At 46.4% G+C, this 27,944-nt stretch overlaps 1 protein-coding gene across 2 annotated transcripts; it reads left to right on the plus strand.

Annotated features, from left to right (window-relative positions):
• Positions 1-27,933, plus strand: CLTA (clathrin light chain A). 2 transcript variants are annotated; one of them, XM_056848078.1, is made up of 7 exons: positions 1-211; positions 14,060-14,097; positions 19,752-19,869; positions 21,233-21,344; positions 24,598-24,651; positions 26,472-26,507; positions 27,585-27,933. In XM_056848078.1, exons 1-7 carry the CDS (start codon positions 13-15, stop codon positions 27,754-27,756), a joined length of 729 nt encoding a protein of 242 aa, XP_056704056.1. In that variant the 5' UTR covers positions 1-12; the 3' UTR covers positions 27,757-27,933. The 2 variants fall into 2 exon arrangements, with proteins under 2 accessions (XP_056704056.1, XP_056704057.1); XM_056848079.1 differs by lacking the exons at positions 24,598-24,651; positions 26,472-26,507.
• The last annotated feature ends 11 nt before the right edge of the window (positions 27,934-27,944 follow it).

Consider the following 27,944-nt stretch of genomic DNA (forward strand, 5'->3'; position numbering starts at 1 on the left):
CTCTTTTCGCCCATGGCCGAGTTCGAGGTGTTCGGCGCCCCCCAACCGGCGGGCAACGGAACGCTGGGCGGCGGCGAGGAGGACCCGGCCGCCGCCTTCCTGGCCCAGCAGGAGAACGAGATCGCGGGCATCGAGAACGACGAGGGCTACAACATCCTGGAGAACGGCGAGGTGCCGGCGGGGATGCAGGGCCCCGAGGGGCTGTCCGCGGGTGAGGGTCGGCAGATTCACACGTGTGTGGTTTTTCACGTGATGGCGGGGGGAGGGGGAGGAAGAGGGAAGCCAGCGCGCGCGCGCGAGCCAGCGGAGCGCCTCCACTGCCTCTGCGCGCGGAGGACTTTCAAGCCCGTATCAAACCCAGGCCTCTTTCTGTTTGTCGGTTCACACGTTCTAAAGCCCCTGACGCGAATGTCGCCTCCGCCGCAAGTTAGCTCGTCTGGTTTTCAGCAAATCGCCTCTAGCCTTGGATCGCTGCGGCCTGGTCTACACGCCTCTTCCTCATTCTATCTTTGCCACGGTCCTAAGAGATGGTGGATTGGGCTGCACTACTTCTTCTTTTTTTCCTTTTTTCATAAATTTTTATTAATTTTTATAACATAACGCATAAAACAAATACAATAAAAATAATATAAAAAATTAACAAAAGCAAATACAAAAGAGTATGCTTATTCATAAGTATGCTTATTAATACATTCGTAGTTACAAAATTATAAAGACCAAAAAGATGCCCCTTCGACCCTCCACCCATCTTAAAAAAGTGACCCATCACCCGACTTCCGAAGAAGTGTCTTAACAGTTTTAAAAATATCTATTAACTGTAAAATATAGAAACTAGTTTTAATATTTTTATAACACTAATTAAAGTAGTAAAATCCATTTTGGCCAGTTTATCTGGGCTGCACTACTTCTAACTGGGGTGGGGGGGGGAGAGCACGTTTTTTATGCTCCTCCCATATTACAAACACATTGCAAATTGGTATCTTTGCTGGGTTTCAAGCTTAAGCCTGTTGTATTCTGTGCTGGTTCTCCACTTACAGGGGATTAGTTAAGGGGGCGGGGGGGGGGGACTTTGGGAAACGCAATCATTAGCTGGCAGGGAAAAGTGGTCTAGTCCAGTGAATCCCTTTTTCGCTTTACCACCTCAATCATTTGCCTTTGCCAATCAGACCTGAATGCAGGAGAATGAGTACATAGCATTCTGAGGAGGTAGAATGGTCTGAACTGCTTCCTCTTGCAATTGGTGGTGGTGGTGGGGGGGGGGGTTACATTCTCATTTTGTAAAAATTGTGTAAAAATTCTAAATCTGACCATCGGTCCATTAAGGTCAGTGCTGCCTACTCAGACTGACAGTGGCTCTCCAGGATCTCCGGCAGAGAGGTCTTTCACATCACCAGCTACTTCATCTTTGTAACTGGACTGCCAGGGAGTGATTGAATATGGGACCTTCTGCACGCCAAGCAGATGCTCTGCTACTGGATTATCTACATGCCAAGCAGCTGCTCTGCTACCCCAGCTCCTCTCCTCTGCAACTCCCCTCCTCAAATTAGAATATCACGGGGGGGGGGGCAGAGCCTGCATGGTGTAGTGGTTAAGAACGGTGGTTTGGAGTGGTGGACTCTGATCTGGAGGAACTAGGTTTGATTCCCCACTCCTCCACATGAGGGGCGGAGGCTAATCTCATGAACTGGATTTGTTTCCCTGTTCATCCACATAAGGCCACCCGGGTGACTTGTCACAGCTCTCTCAGCCCCACCTACCTCACAGGGTGTCTGTTGGGGGTGGGGAGGTGATTGTAAGCCAGGTTGATTCTCTCTTAAGTGGTAGAGAAAGTGGGCATATAAAAACCAACTCTTCTTCTCTGCTTTACATGCAGAAAGTCCCAGATTCAATCATTTCCAGTTCAGAGGAACAGATACATTACACATTAAGCTGCCTTATACTGAATCAGACCCTTGGTCCATCAAAGTCAGTATTGTCTACTCAGACTGGCAGCAGCTCTCCAGTGTCTCTGGCAGAGGTCTTTCACATCACCTACTTGCCTAGTCCCTTTTAACTGGAAATGCCAGGGGATTGAACCTGGGACCTTCTGCATGCCGAGCCGATGCTCTACCACTGAGCCAGGGCCCCTCCCTGCCTGAAGTAGATAGCAGGTGATAGGCCTCTGCTTGAGACCTGGAGAGCCACTGCTTATTAAAGATGTTACAGACCTGGGTTGATTTGGTTGTAAGAGTTTTTGTGTGTTCATGTGAGAGTTCTTGCTTAGTCATTTGTATACTGTGTGTTTGAACAAAGTAGACCTTCAACCCGCAGTCTGAAGTGGCACAATCCATTCTACCATCTCAGTCTGCTGTGGTGTAGAGTGCCTTTCCTGATCTGCAATACAAGAATAATAGTTTGAAGGATTACTGCAAGAATGTCTACTGAGATCTACTGAGTGGACTAACCCAGCGATGGCTTGAGAAAGCCGTCCATCCAGCCTCCTCCCCCCATAATTTAAAACAGCTCAATAATTGATAATTTGTTTCCTTTTTAAGGGTCCCCTGAAACCTGCTGCCTGAAGTAGACAGCCTAATTTTGCCTAATGGGAAGGCATGCCCTGAAATAAACCATTGGGGGGATAAAGAATAATGGCGATTACATGAACAGATGTAGTATGGAGGGTGGGTAAAGGAAGGTGGATTGCATTGTGAGTGCATTACACCCTTTCTTTACCTTGTGTTTACTTTTCTTGTTTATCCCCATGATCCCTGTCTTCTCCCCCCATTTCACTAATTTACCCGAATGCCTCTGTCCCTTTAAGGGAAAGGATTCCTCGAATAGAAATTAACTTCTTGCAGCTGATTAAAACCTTATTTTGTACCATACTTGGGAGGAGGCTGAGGCTTGCTTAAAGTCTCCTAGTAAGTTAACAGTTGAGGGGTGAGATCAGAGGAGCTGAGTCTAAACTGTGGCTTCTTTTCAACACCACTCTTCAGGACTGCAGGGGTATTCCTGCTTCCCAGTCCACTAATTAGGAACCGGGGTGGAGTGCTTAAATGCACACCAAATTGAGATCAGAGGAGCTGAGTCTAAACTGCGGCTTCTTTTGACACCACACAATGTTGCTGTTAAACTGCGGTTCTCACACACACCTCGCCTAAAAATAATCACATTTAGGCTTTGAAAAAAGACATGACACTTGGTTCCTCCCGGTATCTGTAGGTGTTCAGACTGGCTAAGCTCATTCTTATCTTACTCTGGGATGTTTTTAGAAAGAAACAGTGTGATCCTGAGCAGAATTACACCCTTCTAAGACCATTTAATTCAGTGGACTTAGAAAGGTGTAACTTTGTTCAGGATTGCACTGTGTGCCGTGTGGTTTTTTTGTTAACCTGTTTTAGTCACACACAACTTAGGCCTGGTAACATGTCCAAACCGACACAGAGAGAATGGGATTTGAGCAGATCACAACTTTGTGCTTCAGATGGAAGTGTCTGCCATAACTGTGGTGCAGCACGGCTAGAGTTGCATGTGTGGCTTTGCAGTTGTGGGTTGAATCATTTGCTGGGTTCGCATCAGAGTGACTGAACCAGCCCTTTTGCTTAAAACACCTCCCACAATCTCGTTGTGATAGTTTAGTTGTGGGAATGGTCCATAGTTATTTGGGATTTGATGCCCTCTGACATCTGGTAGAGAAGTAGGTCAGCTTGCTTCTACAGGGGAGAGGCTTCTCCCACAAGCACTTTGAGATGTTTTGTGGCATGCTGATGACTGTCATTCAGCGATTTAGGGGGAGGGACTGTGGCTTAGTGGTAGAGCACCTGTTTTGCGGGCAGACGTCTTGGGTTCAGCCCCAACATCTCCGAGTAAAAGGATCAAGTGTTCATGAGAAAGAGCTTCTGCCAGCCTGACATCTTGGAGAGCCACTGCCAACCTTGGAGAGCTGCTGCCAATTCAAGTAGACAATATCAACCTTGGACCAACGATCTAATTCAGTATAATGTAGCTTCATGTGTCCATGTGAGTGCGAAACAGATCAGGAGTCACTGGGTCAGTCCAATGAGCCGGGTTAGTGCTGTGGTTCTCAACATTCTGAGCCTTCATTCAGACTGCAGGTTCTTCAGTAAACACATGCCCACCTGTCTGTCATAAAAATATACACGATGGCTTACATCAGGAGTGGAAAAAACGGAATGAAGATGCTAACTCTTCTCGTACTCTGTTTTGGAGACTTCACACAATTCTTACCTTTGTACAGCCTGTGCTGATGTACTTCAGTGTTCCGCTTGCCCGCAGCAGGCCTCTTCTGAGTGAGTGACAACTGCAGCCTTAAGTCTTCTCCTGTAAGCGGTTGGGATGGCTTTGTTTACAGTTATGATGGGCGCTAGGAGAAGTGACAAATCAGTTCTGCAGAAGACTTGCTACAACAGGAAGTGTGAGGCACCAACGCTTCCTGTTTGTTCATGTTGTAGCATCCACGCACTCGTGCAGAATTGCGTTGCAGGCACTTTGTGCAAGCATATAGAGGAAATTAATATTAAGAGTATTTCTGTGGCCTGCAGTGCAGGCTTAAGTTTAGGATTCAGCAGCAAAAGGCGGGGGGGACAAATTGAACTTAACCAAAATGTTAAATATACGTAAAGGTTGATCTGGAAAATACTAAAATTACAAATGTATAAATTTTAATATGGTGCGCAGTAAAGTTAAAAACATAAGGCCTAAATCATAGGCGAGTCATTCACAGGTCCTTTTTTGGTCCTACTTTGGTCATTGTACGATTTTACATCAAATGTGTATGAGTTTCATGTATTTATTGACTGTGAATGACTCACCTATGATATAGGCCTTATGTTTTTTACTTTACTGTGTATCATATTAAAATTTATATATTTGTAAATTTTAGCATTTTCTAGCTCAACCTTTTCGGTTTGGCTTTAACTGTAGGACTCGTCGTTAAAAGTGCACAAGCAAACACATATGGGAAGTTTCCATGTTTTCTAAACCACTGGCTTTTAACCTTGAGCCCCTTACTGCCCACTGAATACACAGTGTTGTAATTGATTTCTCTCCCCACCCACATCCACAATTAAAGTTTAGGACATACAAAGAGCATTCCAGAGAAGGCAGCTTCATTTATGTAATATTTATGATGTGTGCATGCTATATACGGATGTCGGGCATATATTCAGTGATGGCCTCATGGCCATCCTCCAGTTCTGTAATGTCAGGATTGATACTTGTTTTTGTGTGTCACATCTTTAAGGGTCTGGGGGGAGAAATCTGGCATTTTAACCCTGGGGTAGGGTGATCAATATAAACCAACTTTGTCTCTCAGAAGCTGTTGCAGCTGAGAATGTAGCTAGATTTGAGTCCAGTAGCACCTTACAGACCAACAACGTTTTGGGGGTATAAGCTTTTGAGAGTCTGGACTCCCTTCATCAGATACATTAGCACTGACTCTTGAAAGCTTCTACCCCAAAAATCTTTTTTGGTCTCTAACGTGCTATTGGACTCGAATCTAGCTCGTCTACCGCGTATCAGCACGGCTGCTTCAAATGTCTTCCAGTTGTGAATGCCTCCCAAGATTTGCAGAGCTCTGTCGCCCCCATTAATCACTGGGTTAAAACATGGACTGTTGTGGGAGCAGGCCCTGGTGATTCTCAGATTTTCGAATCCTGGTGTGAAAGCAAATGAACAATTGTAGTACGTTGCTCTGCTGAAATGAGAAAGCGTGGCTTGTTATAAATGTAGAAGTGTTTAATTTCTGTCCTATGCAAGGGGAAAAGGGATTTCCAAGGCATGAACGCATGAAACTGTCTTATACTGAATCAGACCCTTGGTCCATCAAAGTCAGTATTGTCTGCTCAGACTGGCAGCAGCTCTCCAGGGTCTCAGGCAGAGGTCTTTCACATCACCTACTTGCCTAGTCCCTTGAACTGGAGGTGCCAGGGATTGAACCTGGGATCTTCGGCATGCCCAGCAGACGCTCTACCGCTGAGCCACAGCCCATGTTTTGTCGTCTTGTGCCACTGCAGCCCTTGTATCCTGTATTTGTTTGTTCACTTCAGCTGTGTAATGCTTGGAACATGGCTGAATTCTGCACCTTGGACAAAGGACTTTCTTCTGAATAAATGTCCAGGGCTGGGCTACATGTCTGCAGTGCACCTTCGTCAGGCTTCAAAGCTACTAGACAAATTATCATTAGAAAAGAAGTAATTCGAAAGCCACAATCCTGAGCATGCTTACTCGGGATCAAGTCCTGTTGAAAGTGGGCCTTGCCTCCAAGGATAAATAATAGTTGCCACCCATACAGATTCATATAAGCTATCCAGACTAGCAATCCTGTAATTTGGTTTTTCAAACATGCCTCCAATGTTCCATAGTTGTTAAATACAATCTTTCCAGATAAATACATAATCCCACCCCTTATTTTTAAAAAATCTGTAGTGGTTGAAAAATCTGTTTAAGTAGAAATGGGTTTTCCAGTTCTTTAGGGGTTGTTCATATGTGAAATCTGGATACTTGCTGGTCAAATGACTGTAAATAAAACGAACTGAAATCTGGTTAGGCTTAAGTTCTGGTGAAGAGAACTTTATGATGTCTAAAATACCTGGGAATTTAGGTATCACTTCTTTAAGAGAATGAATTCATCTCTCATTCTGGCATAATTAAAGATTCCCCACTGTGCCCTTATTTGTCAGCTGACTACTGATTTGGGCTTTTTCTTTCTTCAGGAAAAGTGGCATTCAGAAACATACTTCCTGGAAACTGGAAATAATAAGCACATTTCTGAAAGGAAATACTGTGTTGACAACACAGCTATTTGGATCAGAGTGGTCTCAGACCAGTTAGATCTGGGAAATAGTCCTCCTGTGTTCAAGCTTCTCTTCTCTTGTCTTTTTGGGATAGATAAGAAGTGCAAAATTCATCTGTGTAAATGAGAATAATAAAGAGCTCAGTTGAATTGTTTTTTTATGTGTAAATATCCCTCCTTCAAATGTTGGAGGTTGAGAGCCAGTGGTGTAGTGGTTAAGAGCGGTGGACTCTATTCTGGAGAACCGGGTTCAATTCCCCACTCCTCCACATGAAGCTTGCTGGGTGACCTTGGGCCCGTCAGTTTTGAGAGAACTCAGCCCACACAGAGGTAGGCAAAAGCAAACCACCTCTGAATGTCTCTTGCCTTGAAAACCCTACAAGGTCGCCATAAGTCCACTGTGACTTGACGACACACATTCATAGAATCATAGAGTTGGAAGGGGCCGTACAGGCCATCTAGTCCAACCCCCTGCTCAATGCAGGATCAGCCTAGAGCATGCCTGAAAAGTATTTGTCCAGCCTCTGCTTAAAGACTGCCAGTGAGGGGGAGCTCACCACCTCCCTAGGTAGCTGACTCCACCGTTGAACAACTCTTACTGTAAGTTTTTTCACTAATATCCAGCTGGTATCTTTCCACCCTCAATTTAAACCCATTATTGTGAGTCCTATCCTCTGCTGCCAACAGGACCAGCTCCCTGCCCTCCTCTAAGTGACAGCCCTTCAAATACTTAAAGAGAGCAATCCTGTCCCCCCTCAACCTCCTCTTCTCCAGATTAAACATTCCCAACTCCCTTAGCCTTTCCTCATAGGGCTTGGTCTCCAGGCCCCTGATCATCCTCGTCGCTCTCCTCTGCACCCGCTCCATTCTGTCCACATCTTTTTTGAATTGACGCCTTCAGAACTGCACACAATACTCGTATGCCAATATCGCATTCTACAGTCGGAGTTCTACTGAGAGCTTTGTTTGGGATTCTGAGATCAGATGTGGAATCACTAGGAGACAGTAAAGTATGGGAAGGGTACATGATGGAGTATCATGTTCAGCAAGAGTGCACATAGGGATTCGTGTATGTGTAATGATCCTCCTCAACTATGGTGCAGTATAGCCTTAAATGTTATTTTTTTTATCATAAACCCCACTTCTTCACATCTATCACTAGTTGCGTGGTTTTCAGACTGTGTTCCAGCAAATTTTGGAGTTCCTCAGTGAGATGGACTAAACCTTGTCTGTGTTGCAATTACAGCTCTTGCCCTGAAATAGACAGCTGTTGGGGAATATTGTCTTGTGTTTTAAATTATATTTTCACATGATGTGGGGCAACCAAGTGACTCCAGAGGCCTTGGCAGTGCTTAACGTGAACCAAATGTGCCCCTTAGAAAATGCCCAAGAATTCTTCTCAGCACGCAGTCTTTACCTGACAAGCAGATAGGGAAAGGGTTCCCTGACGTTAGCAAACTTGGAAGCTTATTCTCATTAATATTATAGTTCTGTTCTGTGGGCTCGGCTTGCGGAGAGTGTAGTAATCAAATCCACATGTTGACTTTGCATACCAATGTCCAGGAATCTGCCGATTGAGTCTCCATGGGGAGTATTTCTCCTCTGTTGAATGGGGAATCCTAGGCCTCTTTCCAGGATGGAGACTTCCCTTCCCTTCAGAGGTGCTCTGAGTGCTTTTTGAAACACAACAACATGATGTTACGCTAGGCCCTGTCCCTCCCCATGGGAATGGGTCTTGCCAAGTCCCATGAGGAAAGGTTGAAGGAGCTGGGTATGTTTAGCCTGAAGAGGAGAAGACTGAGAGGGGATATGATAACCATCTTTAGGTACTTGAGGGGGCTGTCATATAGAGGAGGGTGCCGAGTTGTTTTCTGTTGCCCCAGAAGGTGGGACCAGAACCAACGGGTTGAAATTAAATCAAAAGAGTTTCCGTTTAGACATTAGGAAGAATTTTCTAACAGAGTGGTTCTTCAGTGGAACAGGCTTCCTTGGGAGGTGGTAAGCTCTCCTTCCATGGAGGTTTTTAAGAAGAGTGTTAGATGGCCATCTGTCAGCAATGCTGATTCTGGGACCTTAGGCAGATGATGAGAGGGCGGGCACCTTGGGCATCTTCTGGTCACTGGAGGTGTGTGGGGGTGGGAGGGTAGTTGTGAATTTCCTGCATTGTGCAGGGGGTTGGACTTGATGACCCTGGTGGTCCCTTCCAACTCTGATTCTATGCCAGCCACAGAGTTTGTCCTGCCAAAATTGGAGTTCTCCTGCTCATGTTGATCATTTTCAGCTTAAGTGAGAGGAAAGCTAATTTACTAGAGCTCTGCCTGCTCACTTGGAGGCTATTATTACTTACCGTTGGGGCTAGTTACAGTTCCTCCACCTTTCTTTATTATAGTGTTATGTGTCATTTTGAGTATATTGTCTGTTTTGCTAAAGGAAGATGGCTTGCTTGCTGTGACTTAGCCAAAACTGCTGGAGGAAGGCTTCTTTTACAGTCTGCTTTTATACATGGATGCACACAGGGTTTATATTCTCTTGTCACCTCAGGTTTAACAGATAAGTTTAAAAGTTGGTAACAGAAGTGTTGGGACTGTGATTCATCTAATTTATGTAGAGCTGTCCAATTTCTTGCCTAATGCTTTGGCTAGTTAATTTTGCAAGCTGATTTTTTTTTTTTGCACCCTTGTTAATTGTAAGCCCTTAAGCAGGGAGAGCAGCTGGGGATTTCTGGATTTGCTTTTTATAACTAACCTTCTGAACTCCCTTATTAAATTTGGTGTTGGTCTTGAAATGTGTAGCTTGGTTGCCAAATTCCCTTTACTCCGTGGTGTTCGAGCGGCAGTCATGGTTCCTTAGCTGCATCCTTGGAACTAAATAGCGCAGTGAGTGAAATTACATAGTAAAAATGACTGGCTGGTCTAGGAGTGGGAGTCTCTGCAAAGACACCCCGGAGTATCCTGCGAGCATGCTGATGACTCAGTCTCAGCAGTTTGGCTCAGTTACTCAGTAATGTGAAAAACAGTGCGGCGGTGCTTTGTTGAAAAGGTTGTGGGGGAGAAATAAGTATAGATCTTGGACAGTATCTTAAAACCAGGTGATGCCGGAGCCTGAAACCCATCTAAACTGGAGTGTATCTATTCTCTGCATCCATGTTTTGACCTGTACTTAGAACTCTGAGATACAGATTCCAATGTTTCCCTGTAACCTCTATCAATTTCCCATATTGATCAGCCACATGGAGAACACGTGCCTGCCCTGATTAAAATTATGTGTGAGGCTCCCCATGGGGCCTTGTGCATTCTACACAATTTTCCAAAAGTGCCTGTTTTCAACCGTCTTGGAATGCATATGCAAAGTATAGCTCATTGAGTGTCAAGCTAGCTAAGCCAGTGGTTCTCAACCTTTTTCCGACCGTGGCCCCCTTCCAACCTTGTTTCCTTCCTGTGCCCCCCCCCGTCCTACGGTAGAAAGGTAGCTATTTAAATGTTTTGTTTGTAAATAGCCAAGGAACGAAGAAGCATAAACAGCCACACAAAATGCACACATGCAGTTCTTATCGGGAAACTGAAATTTACAAAAAAAAATACCCCACAAAAAGGGAATACAACACGCTAATAAACAATGTTCACATAAAGGGAGAATAAAGCCTCTACCACTGTTTCCTATTTTCTTCACTTCTCTGTTTTCTTCACTTCTCGCTTCCCTCTGTGGCCCCCTAGTCTCGTGCCGTGGCCCCCCATTCACGCAGTTTTCACCTGTGGCCCCCTTGGAATATCCGGGGGGCCCCCAGGGGGCCATATGGCCCCAGGTTGAGAACTACTGAGCTAAGCTACTGGGCTATGTGATTTGGATGCTGCCCCGCAGTATGCACCAGTTTCTGAGTGTATTCAATGGGAAACCTTCCAGCTTTTAAAAGCGGATCACTAAAGGATTTTCTGCCCTTTGTTGTCAGATGAGGTTAGGACAGCTCAGTAGGAGAGAAGGTGTCATCTCTGAGCTCACCTTCCCTTTACAAGATCTCCCTGAGTGCCGTGTTTGTCTTGTTTGACAGGAAGTGCTTGCAAAATCCCAATTCTGCTGGTTTTATTTCATCCTTGCTGCTGTAATTATTTTCTAAGTTTAGCTTCAGAGATGGACTGTTTTGCTTTTCTGTTGTCCTCAGGCCCAGTCAAAGCTGGTAATAGGCCCAGGCCAGATGGGAAATGCAGGCCGCATTTCAAGCTGCTCGTTAAGTATTGTTTGCAATCAGTGCTAAATATATATGATGCGTGTAGTGGGTATGATGTACTTACAAGTAACAGAACAGAATAAAAGAAAAGAACTGGAACAATTTTTAAAAAAAATAATGACAAGCAACTTTATTCAAGATGTATATAAGGCAATAAGAAGCAGTAAATACAATAGTATGCCGGTCTGAGTAGACAATACTGACTGATGGATCAAGGGTCTGATTCAGTATAAGGCAGTTTCATGTGTTCATGTTTAATTCTGTATTTGGAATTTCAGCTCATAATTGGTCATCACGTCTTCACATTCAGAAATGCTTTACGTGATTTTCTTTGTGCAAATTCATCAATTACACCAGAAAAATCAGGCAGCTTTGCCTTGTCACTGTTGATGTTCAAAATTGCTGTATTATCTAATCTTTTATGAGCCTTTAAAATTTGTGTTACAGGATCCCCCTTGACTCTCTTTACAATATCAACATTCTTTACCAGAAGCCCCCCCCCCCCTGCCTCTACCAGAGGGAGTAGGCCCTCTCAAAATCGTAGGCCCATGCCAATAGGCCCACCTGCCCCCCCTTTCTGGCCTGGTTTCCTAGAGATCTCTTTGGGGATGCCATGGGAGGAATATCTTTTCCCCCAGTGAGAGTCCACATTATGTTTAATATGTTGCAAGTTCTCCCAAATCACTGAATGCTGAGAAAAGTTTGAGGGTGGGGTGCAGTATTGCAGCGAATCATGCTTTAAATAAACATGCTGCTTTTTCTCTTTTTATGAATGTGACTAATTTGTGCATGTGGAGCAACCCAGACTATCACATCAGATCATCTGATGTACAGACTCCGATGTGGAAGCTGGAAGGAGCGTGCCTTGCCCTCAGGCCATTGAATTGTTGCCACTGTATTTTCAGACTTGGCATTCATGAGGGCCCAAGCAAAATCACCATGTGTGGGCTTCATGTTGCCTGTTGTCGCTTAACATGGCTTATGAAAACTTAACAGATTTGTGATTCTTCCTGCCAGAAATTGTCAGGAAGGCAAATAGTGATGAGCAGGTGATCTCCCACCTCTACACATTTTTCAGCTCTCTCCCACCCTTGGACATGCATACTTTTCCTTCTCAGACCGGGCCATTGGCTGTCATAGCCACTACAGGCATCTGATTGGTATGCAGTGCATCTTAGGGCTTATAACAGCTGCTAAATGACTAGTGTTTTGGCCAGGCTTCCATGGATTGTGTTCTGCCGGGTGATTGATGGCTCTTGTTTCTGCTATCCAAGGCAGGGAGCAAAAACAAGAGGCTTATTGAAGTCCTGTTGGTTTGTCTTGCGTGGCTAGTGGGCTACATTGGTTTTGGCGGATCACATGTCTTCAGTGTCTTTGAATGTTGGCAACAGTTGAACATTGGTTCAACATTTTCCCTTCCAGTTCTTAGCCTGCTGCTGACTTCTGTTTGCTGCTGGCAGATGAAAGTAGGTCTTGCAGGATCTGGACAGATGTTTTCCTTAAGACAAGAAACGGAATGCACTGTCGTAGCTGGGTGTTGCTTCCTTTCCAGTTCTGGCTACATGCTAGTTTGGAATCAGGATAAGCAACTGTTACTTTGATGACTATCACTGAATTATTCAGGCACTTAAGCTGTGCTGTTGAAATATATATGATGTCGGGAATTGTATTACTAACTGTTTAGTAATGCAACTCCTGGTGTCATTTACATTTGTTGGCTTGGGGCCATATTTATTAAGGTATAGAGAGAAAATCATGTTCTGAGCCTAGTGAATGGTACTTAGTTGCATTATGAGTACCGTATATATGTGGGGGAGCCACAAGATTCGCCGGGAGGGGATCCCATCCTTTTTTGTGCCCACTGCCTTATTGGCTGCCCACTTGCTTGCAGATCCACTGTCAACATATGCCTTTCTCATGCGAGCCAACATGGGGTAGTGGTTAAGAATGGTGGTTTGGAGTAGTGGAGTCTGATCTGCAGAAACGGGTTTTATCCCCCACTCCTCCACATGAGCGGTGGAGGCTTATCTGGTGAACTGGATTTGTTTCCCCACTCCTACACACGAAGCCAGCTGAGTGACCTTGGGCTAGTCACAGCTCTCTCAGCCCCACCTACCTCACAGGGTGTCTGTTGTGGGGAGGGGAAGGGAAGGTGATTGTAAGCTGGCTTGATTCTTCCTTAAGTGGTAGAGAAAGTAGACTCTTTTGAAATGTGGTGTTTGAGGAGAGTTGTTACGGATACCATGGACTGCCAAAAAAACCCACAAATCAGTAGGTTATAGATCAAATCAAGCCTGAACTGACCCTAGAAGCTAAAATGACTAAACTGAGGCTGTTGTACTTTGGATGTATTATGAGAAGGCAAGAGTCACTAGAAAAGACTGCCATGCTAGGAAAAGTTGAGGGCAGCCGAAAAAGAGGAAGACCCAACAAGAGATGGATTGACTCAATAAAGGAAGCCACAGCCGTCAATTTGCAGGACCTGAGCAAAACTGTCAAAGATAGGACATTTTGGAGGACATCAATTCATAGGGTCACCATGAGTCGGAAACGACTTGACGGCACTTAACACACACACAGAGAGAAAGTTGGCATATAAAAACCAACCTTCTTCTTCATGAGGTGGTGGCTCCAGCTGTCCCCTCCACCAGGTCTGCACAAGGACCCCCCCCCTTTTGCACTTGGCTGCATTATCTGGGTTTTTCTGTCAACGCAGGGGCCAGGTTCAGAATTAGATGTATGATTAAGTACAGTAGCATTCAACGTGCTTGGCAACCATTGTCTTTGTAATCCCTCTTAATACCCCTGTAAAAGTAGGCCAGTATTATCCCTAAGTTGCATGTCGTCAGATACAGTAGTTTGCTTAAGGTTGCCTGAGCTTCTGACTGAGAACCTGAAATGAAGGACTTTCTGGCTCATGTTCTTAGCCACTGTGCTATTCCAGTGCTTATAGACCACATTGAGGATTTAGCCTACATATGTATAGTTCGACAAATCCTCAATCTTTCAGTTCCCTTCTAACCGAGATAATTCTCCTCTTACAGATGCAGTTGATGGAGTAACAAATGGTGACATCTACCAGGTAAAAAGAAGTGAAGATGATTTTAAGGGGATTTTTAAAAAATGTAATTAGATCGGCCAGTTTGGTCCTGACGTATTATCTGTATTTTTGGTTGGGTTTTAATTCTGGTTTGCATGCTAAATTTGTCTTTGTTTTTGTTGTAACCTGTTTTGGATCCTCTGGGGGCAAGCTGGGCTGGAAATCTGTTTGATAAATCATTCGCTACTTGGGAGCAGGCGGGTATGTACACCATTGTTGGGGCCAGCTGGTAGGGTGAAGTTCAGGTTGGCAACTAATGTAAGAGGCCTGGATGAAGACCCAGGTGTAAAGCGTGCTCTAACCTCTTCTTTTCCCTGTGTGAAAAATAGAGGCATATATCAGCTAAGGGTGGCATATATCTTTGGAATGACCCTGTGAGGTATGTATTGAGTGGAGAGTAGGGATTGCTGGCAGGCCTGGAGAAAAATGTCCTGTCCCTTTAACATAGGCTTAATGTGTAGCAATGGGCAGCTGATGTTTTTCATGGACCAGGGATAAATACATTGCTTTTAGAAAAGTACAAGTTCTTGAAATTTTGAAGCCATAAGGAAAAAGATCTTTTTTTTTTTTTTTTATTTTTTTTTTTTTGGGAAGGATGTAAATTTGGGGAGAAATTAAAATATATGCAACATTTTCCATTCCCATCAAACCTAAACATAAAATACATCATTACAGCGTAACACAAAATTATATATTTGGAGTATTTATGGAATTTAAAGCCCTGACCTGGATAGCTCTGGGCTAGCCTGATTTCACCAAGACCTGAGAACCTAAGCAGGGTCGGCCCTGGCTAGGACTTAGATGGGAGACCTCCAAGGAATAACTGGACTCGTAACCCAGAGGCAGGCAGTGGCAAGCCACCCCTGAAGTCTCTTGCCTTGAAAACCCTATGGCAGTGATGGCGAACCTTTTAGAGACCGAGTGCCCAAACTGCAACCCAAAACCCACTTATTTATCGCAAAGTGCCGACAGCTGGGTGGCGGGCAGTCCAGGGAAGGGGGGGGGGGCTTTGAACTGCCCCGGGCTGTCCAGGTGGGGGGAGCCCCCATTGGGAAGCTTCCCCCGTCACGGAGGCCAGGTCTTCCCATTGGTTTCTATAGAAACTTGGCCTCCATGGGAGTCTCAGTCAGGAGGCCAGGTCTACTGTCATGCAAACCAATGGGTAGACCTGGCCTCCGGATGGAGATGGGTCTTTCCCCCCCATGGAGGCCAGGTCTACCCATTAGTTTGCATGGCAGTAGACCTGGCCTCCTGACTGAGACCCCCCCCACACGGAGATCAGGTCTACCCATTGGTTTCTATGCGCATAGAAACCAATGAGTAGACCTGGCCTGCATGGGGGGGTGGGGAGAAAGCGGCAGCCTGACTGTGCCCGGGAGAGGGGTGGGGCGGCAGGGAATGCGAGCCTGGCCCTCTCTGGGGCCAGGATCACACGGGAGAGGGGGGGCGGCGGGGAATGCGAGCCTGGCCCTCTCCGGGCCAACTCTCAGCTGGGTGGCAGGGCTACAGCTGGGGTGCGGCGGCACGCTCCCGCGTCTCTGCGCCGTCTTCTCGTGGCCTCCCCGCGCCCCCAGTCAAGTCCTCTGACCGCGCCTGGTGTGGGCCCGCCCGACTCTCAGCTGGGCGGCGGGGCTACAGCTGCAGTGCGGCGGAGCGCCGCCGTGTCTCTGCGCCCCGTCTTCTCCTGGCTGTCGGCTTGCCGGTTCCTTTCCGCGTCCCTCGTGTGTGCCGGTAGAGAGGGCTACGCGTGCCACAGGTTCGCCAACACGGCCCTATGGGATCTCCATAAGTCAGCTGTGACTTGAACAGCAAAAAAAAAGTATAAACACAACTTTTCAGATAGTAAATAAAGACATATACCCAGCACTTGAGGAATAGTTCCAAACTCTGTATTATGCTATTGTAGCACATGTGTGATTACTATCTAAGAGGTAGGAAAAAAATAACTTGCAAGTAGACTACAAATGCTGTAGTAAACAAAAGAAATTGTGTTATTTGGATACAAATGCTCTCATGTCACAATAGATAATAGGCACACATGCTGGAAATCTTAAGTTTCTAACATTGAAAACACAGGACTCTTTAATGTACTGTCATTAAACACATAGCACATTAATTGTTGCCAAAATTGTTTATATTTACATAAAAAAATCTTGAATATGTTGTGTATATCTATGATATACATAGGGATTAGTATTATCTAATGCTGTAGTTTATTACATATTTTCATACTGCACATTTTGAGTAAAATCTTGTGTTTCATTTCAAAAGGGCAAAGAAAGAGTTCATCTTTGGGGCTTCCGTGCAGTCCCACATGGGACTGGGCAGGCCAGCCATGGAGAGGACTTCCCAGGCTTTTCAGATCTTTCTAAGCTGTAGGAGTTTTCCTCCAACCCCCGAGCTGTTGTTTCCCATCCAAACTGGCACTTGATGGGGGAGGGGGGAGCTCTCTTCTCTTGGTGTCTTCTCTTCACAGGTTGTAACTTCAACTGAAAAATTGTGAGTTTATTCTGCTTTAACGGGAGGATGACACTTTTTAAGAAGTGTGGAGCACACCTCGTGCCTTTTTTTTTAACCTGGGGGCAATGCACAATACTGGGGCCTGTGAGATCTGCCTCCAGTTCACCCCCAAAGCCAGGCATGAAAGGGCTGTGTGATTGAAAGCTGACTTTTGAAAGAAAGCACCAAGGGCTCCTCAAAGTCAGCCCAAAAAGTGCCACCATTTCCAGAGAAAAGGGCCCAAACACCATACTGAGTGTCAGCATCCTCATTGACACTGGTCTTCACTGTCCCTTGCACCTATTCCTGGTACCAAGAGCGGTTCTTGAGCAGGACTCTCGCCCCAAGACTCTTTTGCCATCCCTGCAGGAGCCAGAGTCACCACACTTTTCTGACAATGAGGTCTTCGAAGTACCTCCATCATCTGCAACCTTGGTCCCACCTAAGTTGAAGCCTCCATTCTCTTCGGATCTGGACCCAACGTGAGTTCTGCCTTTTCAGTGGGGGCTTTCACAAGGTCCATGGTGTCTGTATCCTCCAATGTACTTACTTCAGTGGGGGCCCAGGGACCAGCATTTGCCCTACCCACAGCATCAGTGGGGGATGGTGCCAAAGACATTTGGTTCTGAGCGCTGCCCAGTTCCACAGACATCTCTAGTGGAGTTACATCTTTCATCCACTACACTGGGCTTCCACTTGGACTCCGAAGAGAGCATCCTCCAAGTTTCCAACTTTGAATCAGACGCACCATCAATTCCATCACCTGGCGACACCATGAGAGGTCATTCATCCGATGAAAAACTTGACAATGTTCTCAAAACAGCTCATTAGAATGGCCAGACCTTTGGAACTGGACGTGGTTTCATTGATCCAAAGCCATTGGATCTGATCTTAAACGTACTTTACAATACCAATATAGGCTTGGTTGCGTTTCCAGGATATGGCCAATGGGATTTGGTTGAAACTTGCCATGGTTCCAGCATCGGCCAGAAAATTCGAGAACTTATATAGGATCAAGGAAGAGGGATGCAAATTTTTATTCCAGCATCACCCAGCCAATTCTCTTGTGGCAGACGTTCTCCCCTTCAGGCAGAGGGTGGGATCTCACACCTCCCCTCTGAACAAAGAAGGGCGCAAGGTGTACCCTTCAGGGACCATGGGGGGCTCAGAGTAGCTAATTTCACTGCCATAGTGGACAGAAAGCAAATGTTCCTGTGGGACCATATGGCCCAGTATATCGACCATCTGCCTGAGGGCAAAAAGCCCCTCACCAAAGTTATCCATGTGGAGGGTGTGAAGCTTGGCAAACAGCAACTGGATGCCTCCTGCCACACATTTGACTGATGTGCCGGGGCTATGGCTTCAGGAGTAGTGCTCCATAGACTCTCATGGCGGAGATCCTCAGCATTGCCCAGTGACACCAGAGTCAAAGTAGAGGACATGCCGTTTGAAGACAAAGAGCTTTTTAGCATCCAGACAGACTGGATAGAACATGCAAAAATAAGCTTACGGCCAGATCCTTAGGGCTGCTCTACGTCAAAGAGCTATTCTCTCTCACAGCAGCGAGGAGAGGACTGAGGGAAGAACGCTCCCCTGTCATGTGCTGGTTTGGACGGGAAACACCAGCTCCGGACTGGAGGGGGAAGGAGTTTAGAAAGCTCTGGGAAGCTTGAGAATTCCCTCCTCCATCTGGCCTGCATGTGTGTAGCAGTCCCATGTGTGCCTGCACAGACCACCACCTGATGAGCAATAGTTATACGTAAGGGCAACCCTGTTTTTTCCATGCTCCCTCACTTTCCCCAATTTTTCCATTGGAAAAATTGAGAATTCCTTAGGGCAGATAGAGGTTTTATCCAGTTTGTTCCAGATGTTCCCATCTATAATCTCATTAAACCTTTACTAAAGGGACAGGGCACTTTTTTTCCAGGCAGTTGGCATCTCTGGTCTGAGGTTGCAGCTCCTAGGGTTATGTGAAACTGCTGAGAACCACCGTTTCCCCTGGGTTGTGTTTATTGGAGGATTAGAATAGTGACTTTCAAGCTGTGTTCTTGAGAAGTGCCACTGTGGGTTCCTTGGCGAAAAGGTTGCTTTGGGCCTGGCAATGGCGGACAAGCTTTTGTAAGGAGCTGCTGCTATTACTGGCTCAGTGCTTTCTGGGGTTTTATTTTTGGGGGGCGCAAGAAGAATACATCACAGGTGGGTGCTGTGAGCATGCTAAGAACTTAGTTTGCCTTGGGAAAGATATGTGTGTGTCAAATATCTCCACCCCTGCTTGGTACTGTCATATATGTCTGTCTTGATTTTAATTTCCAAAGTGCTGTTTCTGGGCTTTGTGGGGTATAGTAGTTAAAAGTGGTGGTTTGGAGCGGTGGACTCTGATCTGGAGAACCGGGTTTGATTCCCCAGCTCCTCCACATGAGCAGCGGAGCCTAATCTGGTGAACTCGATTTGTTTTCCCGCTCCTACACATGAAGCCAGCTGGGTGACCTTGGGCTAGTCACACGTTCTCAGCCCCACCTACCTCACAGGGTGTCTGTTGTGGGGAAGGGAAGGTGATCGTAAGCCAGTTTGATTCGTCTTTAAGTGGTAGAGAAAGTTGGCATATAAAAACCAACTCTTCTTTTTCTTTTGAAATGAAAGGATACCGCTGTTCCAGTGTGAAGGTTGCTTCTCTAATTTCTTCCCCCTCCACCAACACATTAACGTTCATGACCTGCATTGGAAAGGGCTCAGTGCAGGCATTCTGCCTCCCTCCCACCCAAATGTTAGCTATGTTGCTTCTGATGGCTCATGATACTGAAATGTGGTTTGGGATCCCTTGCAGACACTGCCTGGACTGGTAGCCAGGTCTGGCTTCTAGGAAGTGAGCTGATTAAGAGTAACCAGTCAGCAACCCCGCTCCTGTCGTTCATCCTAAATTTTTCGATGCGCTTTTTCTTGTCTGCTTGCTTTGCAGCTGACTGATGTCCAAGAAACCTCCCCGCATTAGTCATTGTTTTGCATTCCACCCTGGCCTACCAATTTTGTACCCTCTGCTTATTGTTAAAATGGTTTCGCCTGCAGTGGTGCCACCTGAAGCAGGGTTGAGCTTTGCCTGTTGATGAGTCTAATAGGCTTGCTGTCTCCCTGTGCTTAAGGAGAGCAACGGTCCCACAGACTGCTATGCTGCCATTTCACAAGCCGATCGTCTGCAGACGGAGCCAGAGAGCCTCCGCAAATGGAGAGAAGAACAGCTGGAGCGCCTAGAAGTTCTCGGTAAGGAAGAGCGGCGGGCCTTGATCTGCCGCTAATCTTTATGTACAGCTTGGCAAGGTGAGAGGGGTCAGCACTGGTGGCCCCACCACTGGATCTGCTCATCGTGAGCCGAGACACAGGGGAGGCTGCCCTTCGCTTTCCCTGATTCATACGCTGTGGTTTTATTGCTTTGGATGGGAACTGGTGCGGCATTAACTGGTTTTCTGTTTGTTTGAAAGTGCTCTTTTATTGCTCTGTGTGGAGACTGTCTGGAGAGTATGAAGGCCGAGAGTCTGCTTTCTCCCCCCCCCCCACGCCCCACCCCAATTATGACTAGCAGCATAGGATTTGGCAGAGGCCTCCTTCTTAGCTCTGTCTTCGCCAGCACGGAGGAGTGAGCTGTTGAAGCTTGTGGGAAGAATTGGACAGAGCCTCTGTTCCTACTACGGAGAAGGGCATTGAAGAACCTTCAGTCGGGTCTTGCATAGGAGGCTCTGGGTTTATAAGTCTTTGGGACTTGGGATTATGTTGGTGGTCTGGCGGTTGGTGGTCTTTGCTTATGGCCTCAGGATCCTGAAGATGAGCTTAAGCCATCTTTCTACTACTGAAGCACATATGATCAGACACCGGGGGCTTGGGAGTGCGTAGCTTTTGGAGTTGGTGGTGGCTTCATCCCAGCAGTGGCTTTCAGTAATGATGCTTAGATGCCCGTTCTACATGAAGCATGAGCTGGCGTGGTGTAGTGGTTAAGAACGGTAGACTCTGATCTGGAGAACCGGGTTTGATTCCCCACTCCTCCACATGAGTGGCAGATGCTAATCTGGTGAACCAGGTTGGCTTCCCCACTTCTACACACGAAGCCAGCTGGGTGACTTTGGGCTAGTCACAGCTCTTAGAGCTCTCAGCCCCACCTACCTCACAGGGTGTCTGTTGTGGGGAGGGGAAGGGAAGGTGATTGTAAGCCGGTTTGATTCTTGCTTAAGTGGTCAAGAAAGTCGGCATATAAAAACCAACTCTTCTTCTTACACTGATGTAGGGAGATGGGGCCTGGCTTAGAGGATTCTGTGGACTGGGCTGTACACAGCTTTAAACAAAACCGGGGCGGGGCTGGGAAGAGAACTGGCACTCCCCCCACTCGTTCATCTTGCATGGTTTAAGCCAATCCATGGCATAAAATTATTGGATACTTCCATTTTGCTGCTCCAGTGGATTCTAACCTCACTACCGCCCAATTGGGTAGCAAGCGGAATGGCTTCGGTCTCTCTGGAGATGCTTTACTTTCAAGTAGGGTTGTGCCTTTAAAGGCCTGGATTACCTGCAGCTAAGAAATCTCTCTCTCGGCCAAACGTTTGCCTTCAAAGAACACTCTCACCTGTCTCTTCAGATGCGAACTCTCGAAAACAAGAAGCAGAATGGAAGGAGAAAGCAATAAAAGAATTAGAAGAATGGTATGCGAGACAGGATGAACAGCTACAGAAAACAAAAGCTAACAATAGGTAAGGAGACTTTGCCAAGAGTTTTTGCCTTAGGATTTACTGAAGCCTGGTTGAAGATTAGCTAGTGCATTGTTGGCTTTCTCTCCAGCGCAGCCTGGTGCAGATGTAACATGGGCTCCTTGCAAGCTGTCTTAAATTGGAGCCAGCCCTAGAAACACACACCCTTCCTTTTCCCATCTCTGGTGTGAACTACCCCTTTGCCTTGCAGGGAAAACCGTGGCTGAAGTCAACATCTGCATTATTGGTAGCCCATGGTTCAAGTTCAGATTCATTAATACAGCATAAGCCAGTAAAAACACATGTGTCATTTATACAAAAGGTAAAAAACTTCAGCAGTTCAACCAAAAAACATGCCTAATTAAAATTTCCAAATAATTTATAATAGACTAAAATTGACCAAATTATGATTTAATCTCATTGCCCAACATTAGGGGTCGAACGTTATATTCTACTGCATAAAATTTGGCTACCTGTTTTGCCATCTGGGCATTCCCTTCCCAGAGGAGACTCTTAATTCTCCCTTCATCTGAGCTGACTGTGATTTGACTGAGCAGGGGAATGAGTAGCACAACGAGCTTCCTCGTAGAAGAAGCACCCGAGCAAAACATGCTCTGTAGACTCCAATTCCCCCAACTTACAAGGGCATAGCCCATGGTTAATGTTAACTAGGGTTCCATTTTGACCCTGGATTTCTAATTCTGGCCTGTTTGTCAATGGTGTAGTGCTAAAGCGAATAGAGCTGACATTGGAGGGAGGCAAATTTGCTGTGGAGAAAGAAGGTGAGAGGAAGAAGTGTGTGTTCTTGAGGCTGGCTACTGATGCCTCTATCACAATTTGCAGGGAAGCAGCATTGTATCTAAACCAGGGCATGGTGGTACATGAAGTGGGCTCTACATTTATGCTGGAATAAAAACTTACTCTGTTGCAGAACACACGCAGTGTCTTGTGACACTTTAAAGACTAATACGGCTACCCCTGTGGAATGAATTGTTGTGGGGAGGGGATGGGAAGGTGATTGTAAGCCGGTTTGATTCTCCCTTAAGTGGTAGAGAAAGTCGGCATATAAAAACCAACTTCTTCCCCTTGAACAGAGTGCTTGAAGCAATGTATGTGAAGTGGTGCAGGCTAGGTAGGGTTCGAGCAAATATTTCAGTTTTATTCCTTGGGCTTCCTGCCCTGATGGTGATTGAATGGTGATTCAACTGGCCAACCTTTGTGGAACTGCGAGACTTCCTTACTAACAGCTGCTTATTGTGATGCCTCAGAGGTCCAGTACAGAACTGAGGACATGTTAAGGCCGCCCTGTAGTTCTATGTCTTGCTCAGTTCACGTTATCTGGAAGGGGATGTTCTTCTTGGAAATTAAACGATTGCCTAGCTGCTGTGGTCTCTTATAATAAACCTATTTTATTATGCCGTATCTTGCCTCAGCCATTTTCCTAAAATCATAAGGAAAGCAAGTCCATTCAAAAGTGAAGTATCTGAAAATTATATTTCTTTTGCGTGTTTGGTTGTAGGTAGGCCCCACTGAGTAAGCGTGAACGTGATTGCAGCCTATGGTAATGTGCAGAGGCAAGATAGTAAAATGGCTGCAGCTGGAAACGAATTAGATCTGCATTGTCTGGCTTATTTCAACAGATCTGCGTCCTTCTCTCTTACCACCCCCTACTCCAAATTCCAAAGAGCTAAATGATCTAGAGGTTCGAGCCAGTTTGTTAGGGAAAAACTGCATCCTTCCCTATGGAAATCTGGAAGATCTCCCACAGAAAACAATATTTTCTCCCCTCTGAATCCTCCTCCTTCAAAGGAAATCAGCATATGTCATACTTGCAACAACCCGGTGAGGTTGGTTAAACAGTGACTTTCCTCATACCACTCAATGAGCTCCATAACCAAATGAGAATTCGAACTCTGGTTCTCCAAGTTCTGAAAACGCCATCCACTGCAACACAACTCGACCTTCTTTACTGTGGGAGGTGGGACACAAAGCTTCTGAGCCTGCTCTTATTCCTTGCTTTCAGCTTAGCCAGGGTCATGGGATTCCTGCAGTACTATTAATTTTATTGCTTAAGTAAGTACTATTAATTAACTGGTTTCTGAAGTGAACCCATCCAGTAGTGTTGAGGGAAATGGCTGTCTCTTGAAGTAAAGGCTTCTTCTGTCCTTTAGTTACTGACCACTGTTGTGCAGTCCAGACAGGAGTGGAAACTGCTTCTCGCCTAGTTCCATGTAGTATTACAACTATGAACCTTGTGATAAATTGCCAGAAGAGAGGACATGGCTAGGGAAATGCACTTTTTAACTGGTACCATGCAGTTCATGCATGGATGCGAGGATAACGTTGACTGCTTATAACTATGGTTAGCAAACTGGGAAGTGAGCCTCTGCTCCCTCCTTTAAGTGTTTTGTTTACTTCTTCTCAATGGTTCCCCCCTTCCCTCTTAGCCATATACCATGGCCCCCAATGTAAATCATAACTGTGCAAACCAGGTGTCCTCATAACCATGGTTTACAGTATCTCTTCAGGTATGGGTACAGTCTCTGGCTCACAGTGGTTTGTGTTGGCAACCGGAGCCATGACTTTGTACCTGGAGGGGCTGGGAAATATAGGTTTGCCAACAAGCCTGGAGAAATTGCTCTGTCCCATTAATAGAGGTTCGATGTGTGGGAATGGGCAGCTGAAGTTTTTATGGACTGGGGTGAATCGAATTCCATTGAGCCTCTATTAAAAGTACACAACATGCTTTCTCCAGACATTTGGCTACCGTATTTTTATGTGGCTAGCAGCCCCAGTAGTCCAGCTTAGCCCTGGCTCATCAGAACATGGGAGCTAAGCAGAGTTGGCCAGGGTTAGTACTTGGATGGGTGACCACCGAGGAAGGCTGGGGTTGCTATGCAGAAGAAGGTGATGGCAAGCCACCTCCGCTCCTCTTTTGCCTGGAACACCCTGTGGATGTCATCACCATGAATCAGTTGCAGCTGCCATTTTCAAACCCTGGTTTTTCAAGGGACCACCATCACATCTGCAGTGAGCCATAGTGTCCTGTAACGATGTCACTGGGGAACTTTAACCTTTTTCTTAAAGATGGTTTTCTTGTCTGGAAATGTATCTTAATATATTTCTGGCCCAATCTAACTTGTTGCCTGCTTGACATGTTGAAACTTAACACTACTTCTGCTGTGTTTCCTGCTGCTCATTCTTCTTTTTTTCCCTCCTGCCTGCTTGCCGCCTCTATGGACCACTTGCTACCTAGGGTGGCCGATGAAGCTTTCTACAAACAACCCTCCGCTGACGTGATTGGTTATGTGTATGTTGCCTAACTACCGCTCTCTTGTCTAATCCATTTATCTGTCAAAACACGTTAACGTTTCTGATCTGTAAGGCTTGCTGGGGGCAGGACCCCAAGATAAGCATGTATTGCAGATGGGGGGATTTCTGTGCATTAGGGTGAATTTCAAGAAAGCATTTTTCAAGATACGGAAGGGCTCCCATCACTTTCATCCATAGTAAAAAGTGTGTTGGTGGTAGTAAAGGGATCTTGGGGGGCTAGCTGGAAGCTTGCAGCCTGCATGAGTAAATCTAGCATACCGTGGCTAAAATCTGAAAGGGTATCTAAAGGACCTGACCTGAATGGGCCAGGCTAGCCCAGTCTTAGATCTCAGAAGCTCAGCAGAGTTGGCCCTGATCAGTACATGGATGGGAGACCACCAAGGAATTCAGAGTTGCTGTGCAGAGGCAGAAAATGGCAAACCACATCTCTTGCCCTGACAACCCTTTGGGGTTGCCATAAGCCAGCTGTGACTCGATGGCACTTTCCACCACCACGCTAAAAGAGAAAACGCTCTAAAAGATGAGCAGGGTGAGATTTCATTTTTACATGTTAGAGCTCCTGATGACTTTTAATGGGTGTGTAGCAAAATACACTTGTGGTCCCCAGACTGGATTGTTGTCTAGTGAATAGTGTGTACTCCCTCAAGAATGTCAAGGTTGACCATCCTTGTGGCAGTCAAAACACAGTAGTTCAAACAGCTTGCTTACAAGCAAAGGCTTGTCCAAAAGGAAGCCCCTCCGCTAAGGCCCATTGCAAAGGCAATGCTGAATTACAGGAGTTGAGAATGGGAAAAGTGCAGTTGTGATTTTCTGAAGTGGCGTTAAGTAGCCAGAGGCATAGAAACCTAGAGGGAGGGGCTGTGGCTCAGTGGTAGAGCCTCTGCTTGGCATGCAGAAGGTCCCAGGTTCAATCCCCGGCACACTTCCCGTTAAAGAGACTAGGCAAGTAGGTAATGTGAAAGACCTCTGCCCGAGACCCTGGAGAGCTGCTGGTGGTCTGAGTAGACAATACCGAATTTGATGGACCGAGGGTCTGATTCAGTATAAGGGAGCTTCATGTGTTCAAATCAGGCCAAGGTTCTTAATGTGTTGATTCCCACCGACTTGGTGCTACCTCGTGGTGGTCAAAAATCTGGCTGTGAGAGTTGTGTTCAAGGAGCCCTGGAAGCTTGCAGGAGTTCTTCCTCTGAAACTGAAGTTTCTATATCAGTTTCCAGATGCTGGCTTTGCGTTGTGGCCAGGAGTGGGGAGGGAGGAAATTGTGCCCCACACAAATACTCCTCCCCCTGCAGGAAGAAGGGCCTCTTTAATGTTGTTCTTCCTGTTTTGTGGCCTGTCCCCGTGCCTCGGGGAGTGAGACGTGGCACAAGCTGGAGGGGCCAGTGGTTTTTTGCACGCCTGTTCCTGCTCTTATAGAACTGGGCGGGGCCTCGTAGGCCAAGGGGGCTGGCATTGAAACCCCTCTCTGTAAGTGGGCTTCTGTTAGGTTGCGGCCAACCAGGACTTGTGAAATGCTGGATTTACAGGTGGTGTTTTTGCCCTTGACTTTTTTGCCGTCGAAACGGATGTTGAGGGATTCCCAAGTGAATATTTCCTGCTAAAGGGGAGGGGGAGTTGTGATCTGCGGTTCAGCAGCTGCAAAATAAAACAGGCAGCATGTGTGCCGAATGTAGAGAGAGCTACAGAGTGCATGCCCGGCCAGCTTTACTTACCATCTGCATTATGCTCATTTTCATCTTCTATATCTGACTTAAACTCTTCCTTTTTTTTGTTTCTTTTCTTCTCTCCACCTTTAAGCACAAACATAAACCATCCTTGCTACAGCCTAGAACAGTTAAGTAAATTCTTCACTGCCCCTTAAGTGTCTCGTCACATGAAACAGCAGTGTCGTAGTGATCCTCATCGTCAGTGGTGTTTGTACAAAAAAAAATGCGACCATCCTTTGTGATCAGTGCTTAAACCTCATGGGATCCATCCTCATTGCTTTTTCTGTACTGCTTGTTGGAGTAGATGAAGGCTTCCGCCCCTCCTGTCCCCTGACCTCATTCGGGGGTGCTTACGGCTCCTGCGGTTGTGGGGGTACTTGGGGGGCTTCACTCCTTGCTTTGATTCACCCTTCCAAAGTTACTCCTGCGCTCGAGCAACATTGCTGGCAGTGCACCAGTGCTGAAAGGATAACATGGATGCTTTACAGAGAGGCCTGTAGAGTGCCCCCGTTCCCAGATGTGGTGCACAGGCCCAAGTTATCCTTCGAGCTTGACCTCCCGTTGATTTCCCTGCTCCAGCCTAGACAGTGCAAGTCCATAGCGCGTACAAGCACAAGGGCTATGACTTTCAAAGCTCTTCCGCTGATTCACCCTGCTTCTCCACCGCCTTGGAAAATCATCGAGCTGCCGAAAGCAATGCCAGGCCCTAGCGCATGCTTCCCGATCTGGACGGTTAGCTTCTGCTTTATTGAGATTGGCACCTTGCGTCCTGTACAAACACCTGAGGGTGAGGCGATAACCGCACAGCATGCCTAAAGGCCATGCGCTTCCCGATTTCGTATTGGGCTGTACTCAGGGAGGCCTCTGTGGTAATTCCGATCCCTTGCTGCATAACCCTCAGATGTCTACATAGGGCATTGGTGTGGCTGAAGTAACTTTGACATCTTGTTTATACGCCGCAGGCCAAGTGAGGTACTGCTTGAGCCAAACACCTGTATTCCACCATTTTATATAGCTCGAGTGAGCCCGGCTGCTGCCACTTCTTTCCTCAGGGTTAGAGGGTCTGGGAAGTCTAGAGAACACTTCTAGATTCCCCACCCCACCCCCTGGAACTTTTTCAACTGAAGGAAGCAAGGGAGCACGCTGGGTTGGGCGGGGGCAACACCCGCGCCCGAAACTAAACATGTCTTCGCCTTGCTTTCAGGGCAGCTGAAGAAGCCTTTGTGAACGATGTGGACGAGTCCTCCCCGGGCACCGAGTGGGAACGCGTGGCTCGGCTCTGTGACTTTAACCCCAAGTCGAGCAAGCAGGCGAAGGATGTCTCCCGCATGCGCTCCGTGCTTATTTCGCTCAAGCAGGCTCCATTGGTTCGCTGAAGGGGGGGGGAGAGGAAAGCACACGCGACACTACAAATGCAATACCTTTACCTTTACTCAGAGAAGCTGTGTTTGCAGTAATTGGATTAATTATGTTTCGATGTTCTTTTGGACCAAACCTCATGATGTACTTAGAGTTTGATCATTGTTTGTGATTGCATGTTCTTCTCTCCATGTGTGCCCTTCCA

Source organism: Euleptes europaea, chromosome 4 (genome assembly GCF_029931775.1).
Source record: "Euleptes europaea isolate rEulEur1 chromosome 4, rEulEur1.hap1, whole genome shotgun sequence".
In the NCBI taxonomy this organism is placed as follows: domain Eukaryota; kingdom Metazoa; phylum Chordata; class Lepidosauria; order Squamata; family Sphaerodactylidae; genus Euleptes; species Euleptes europaea.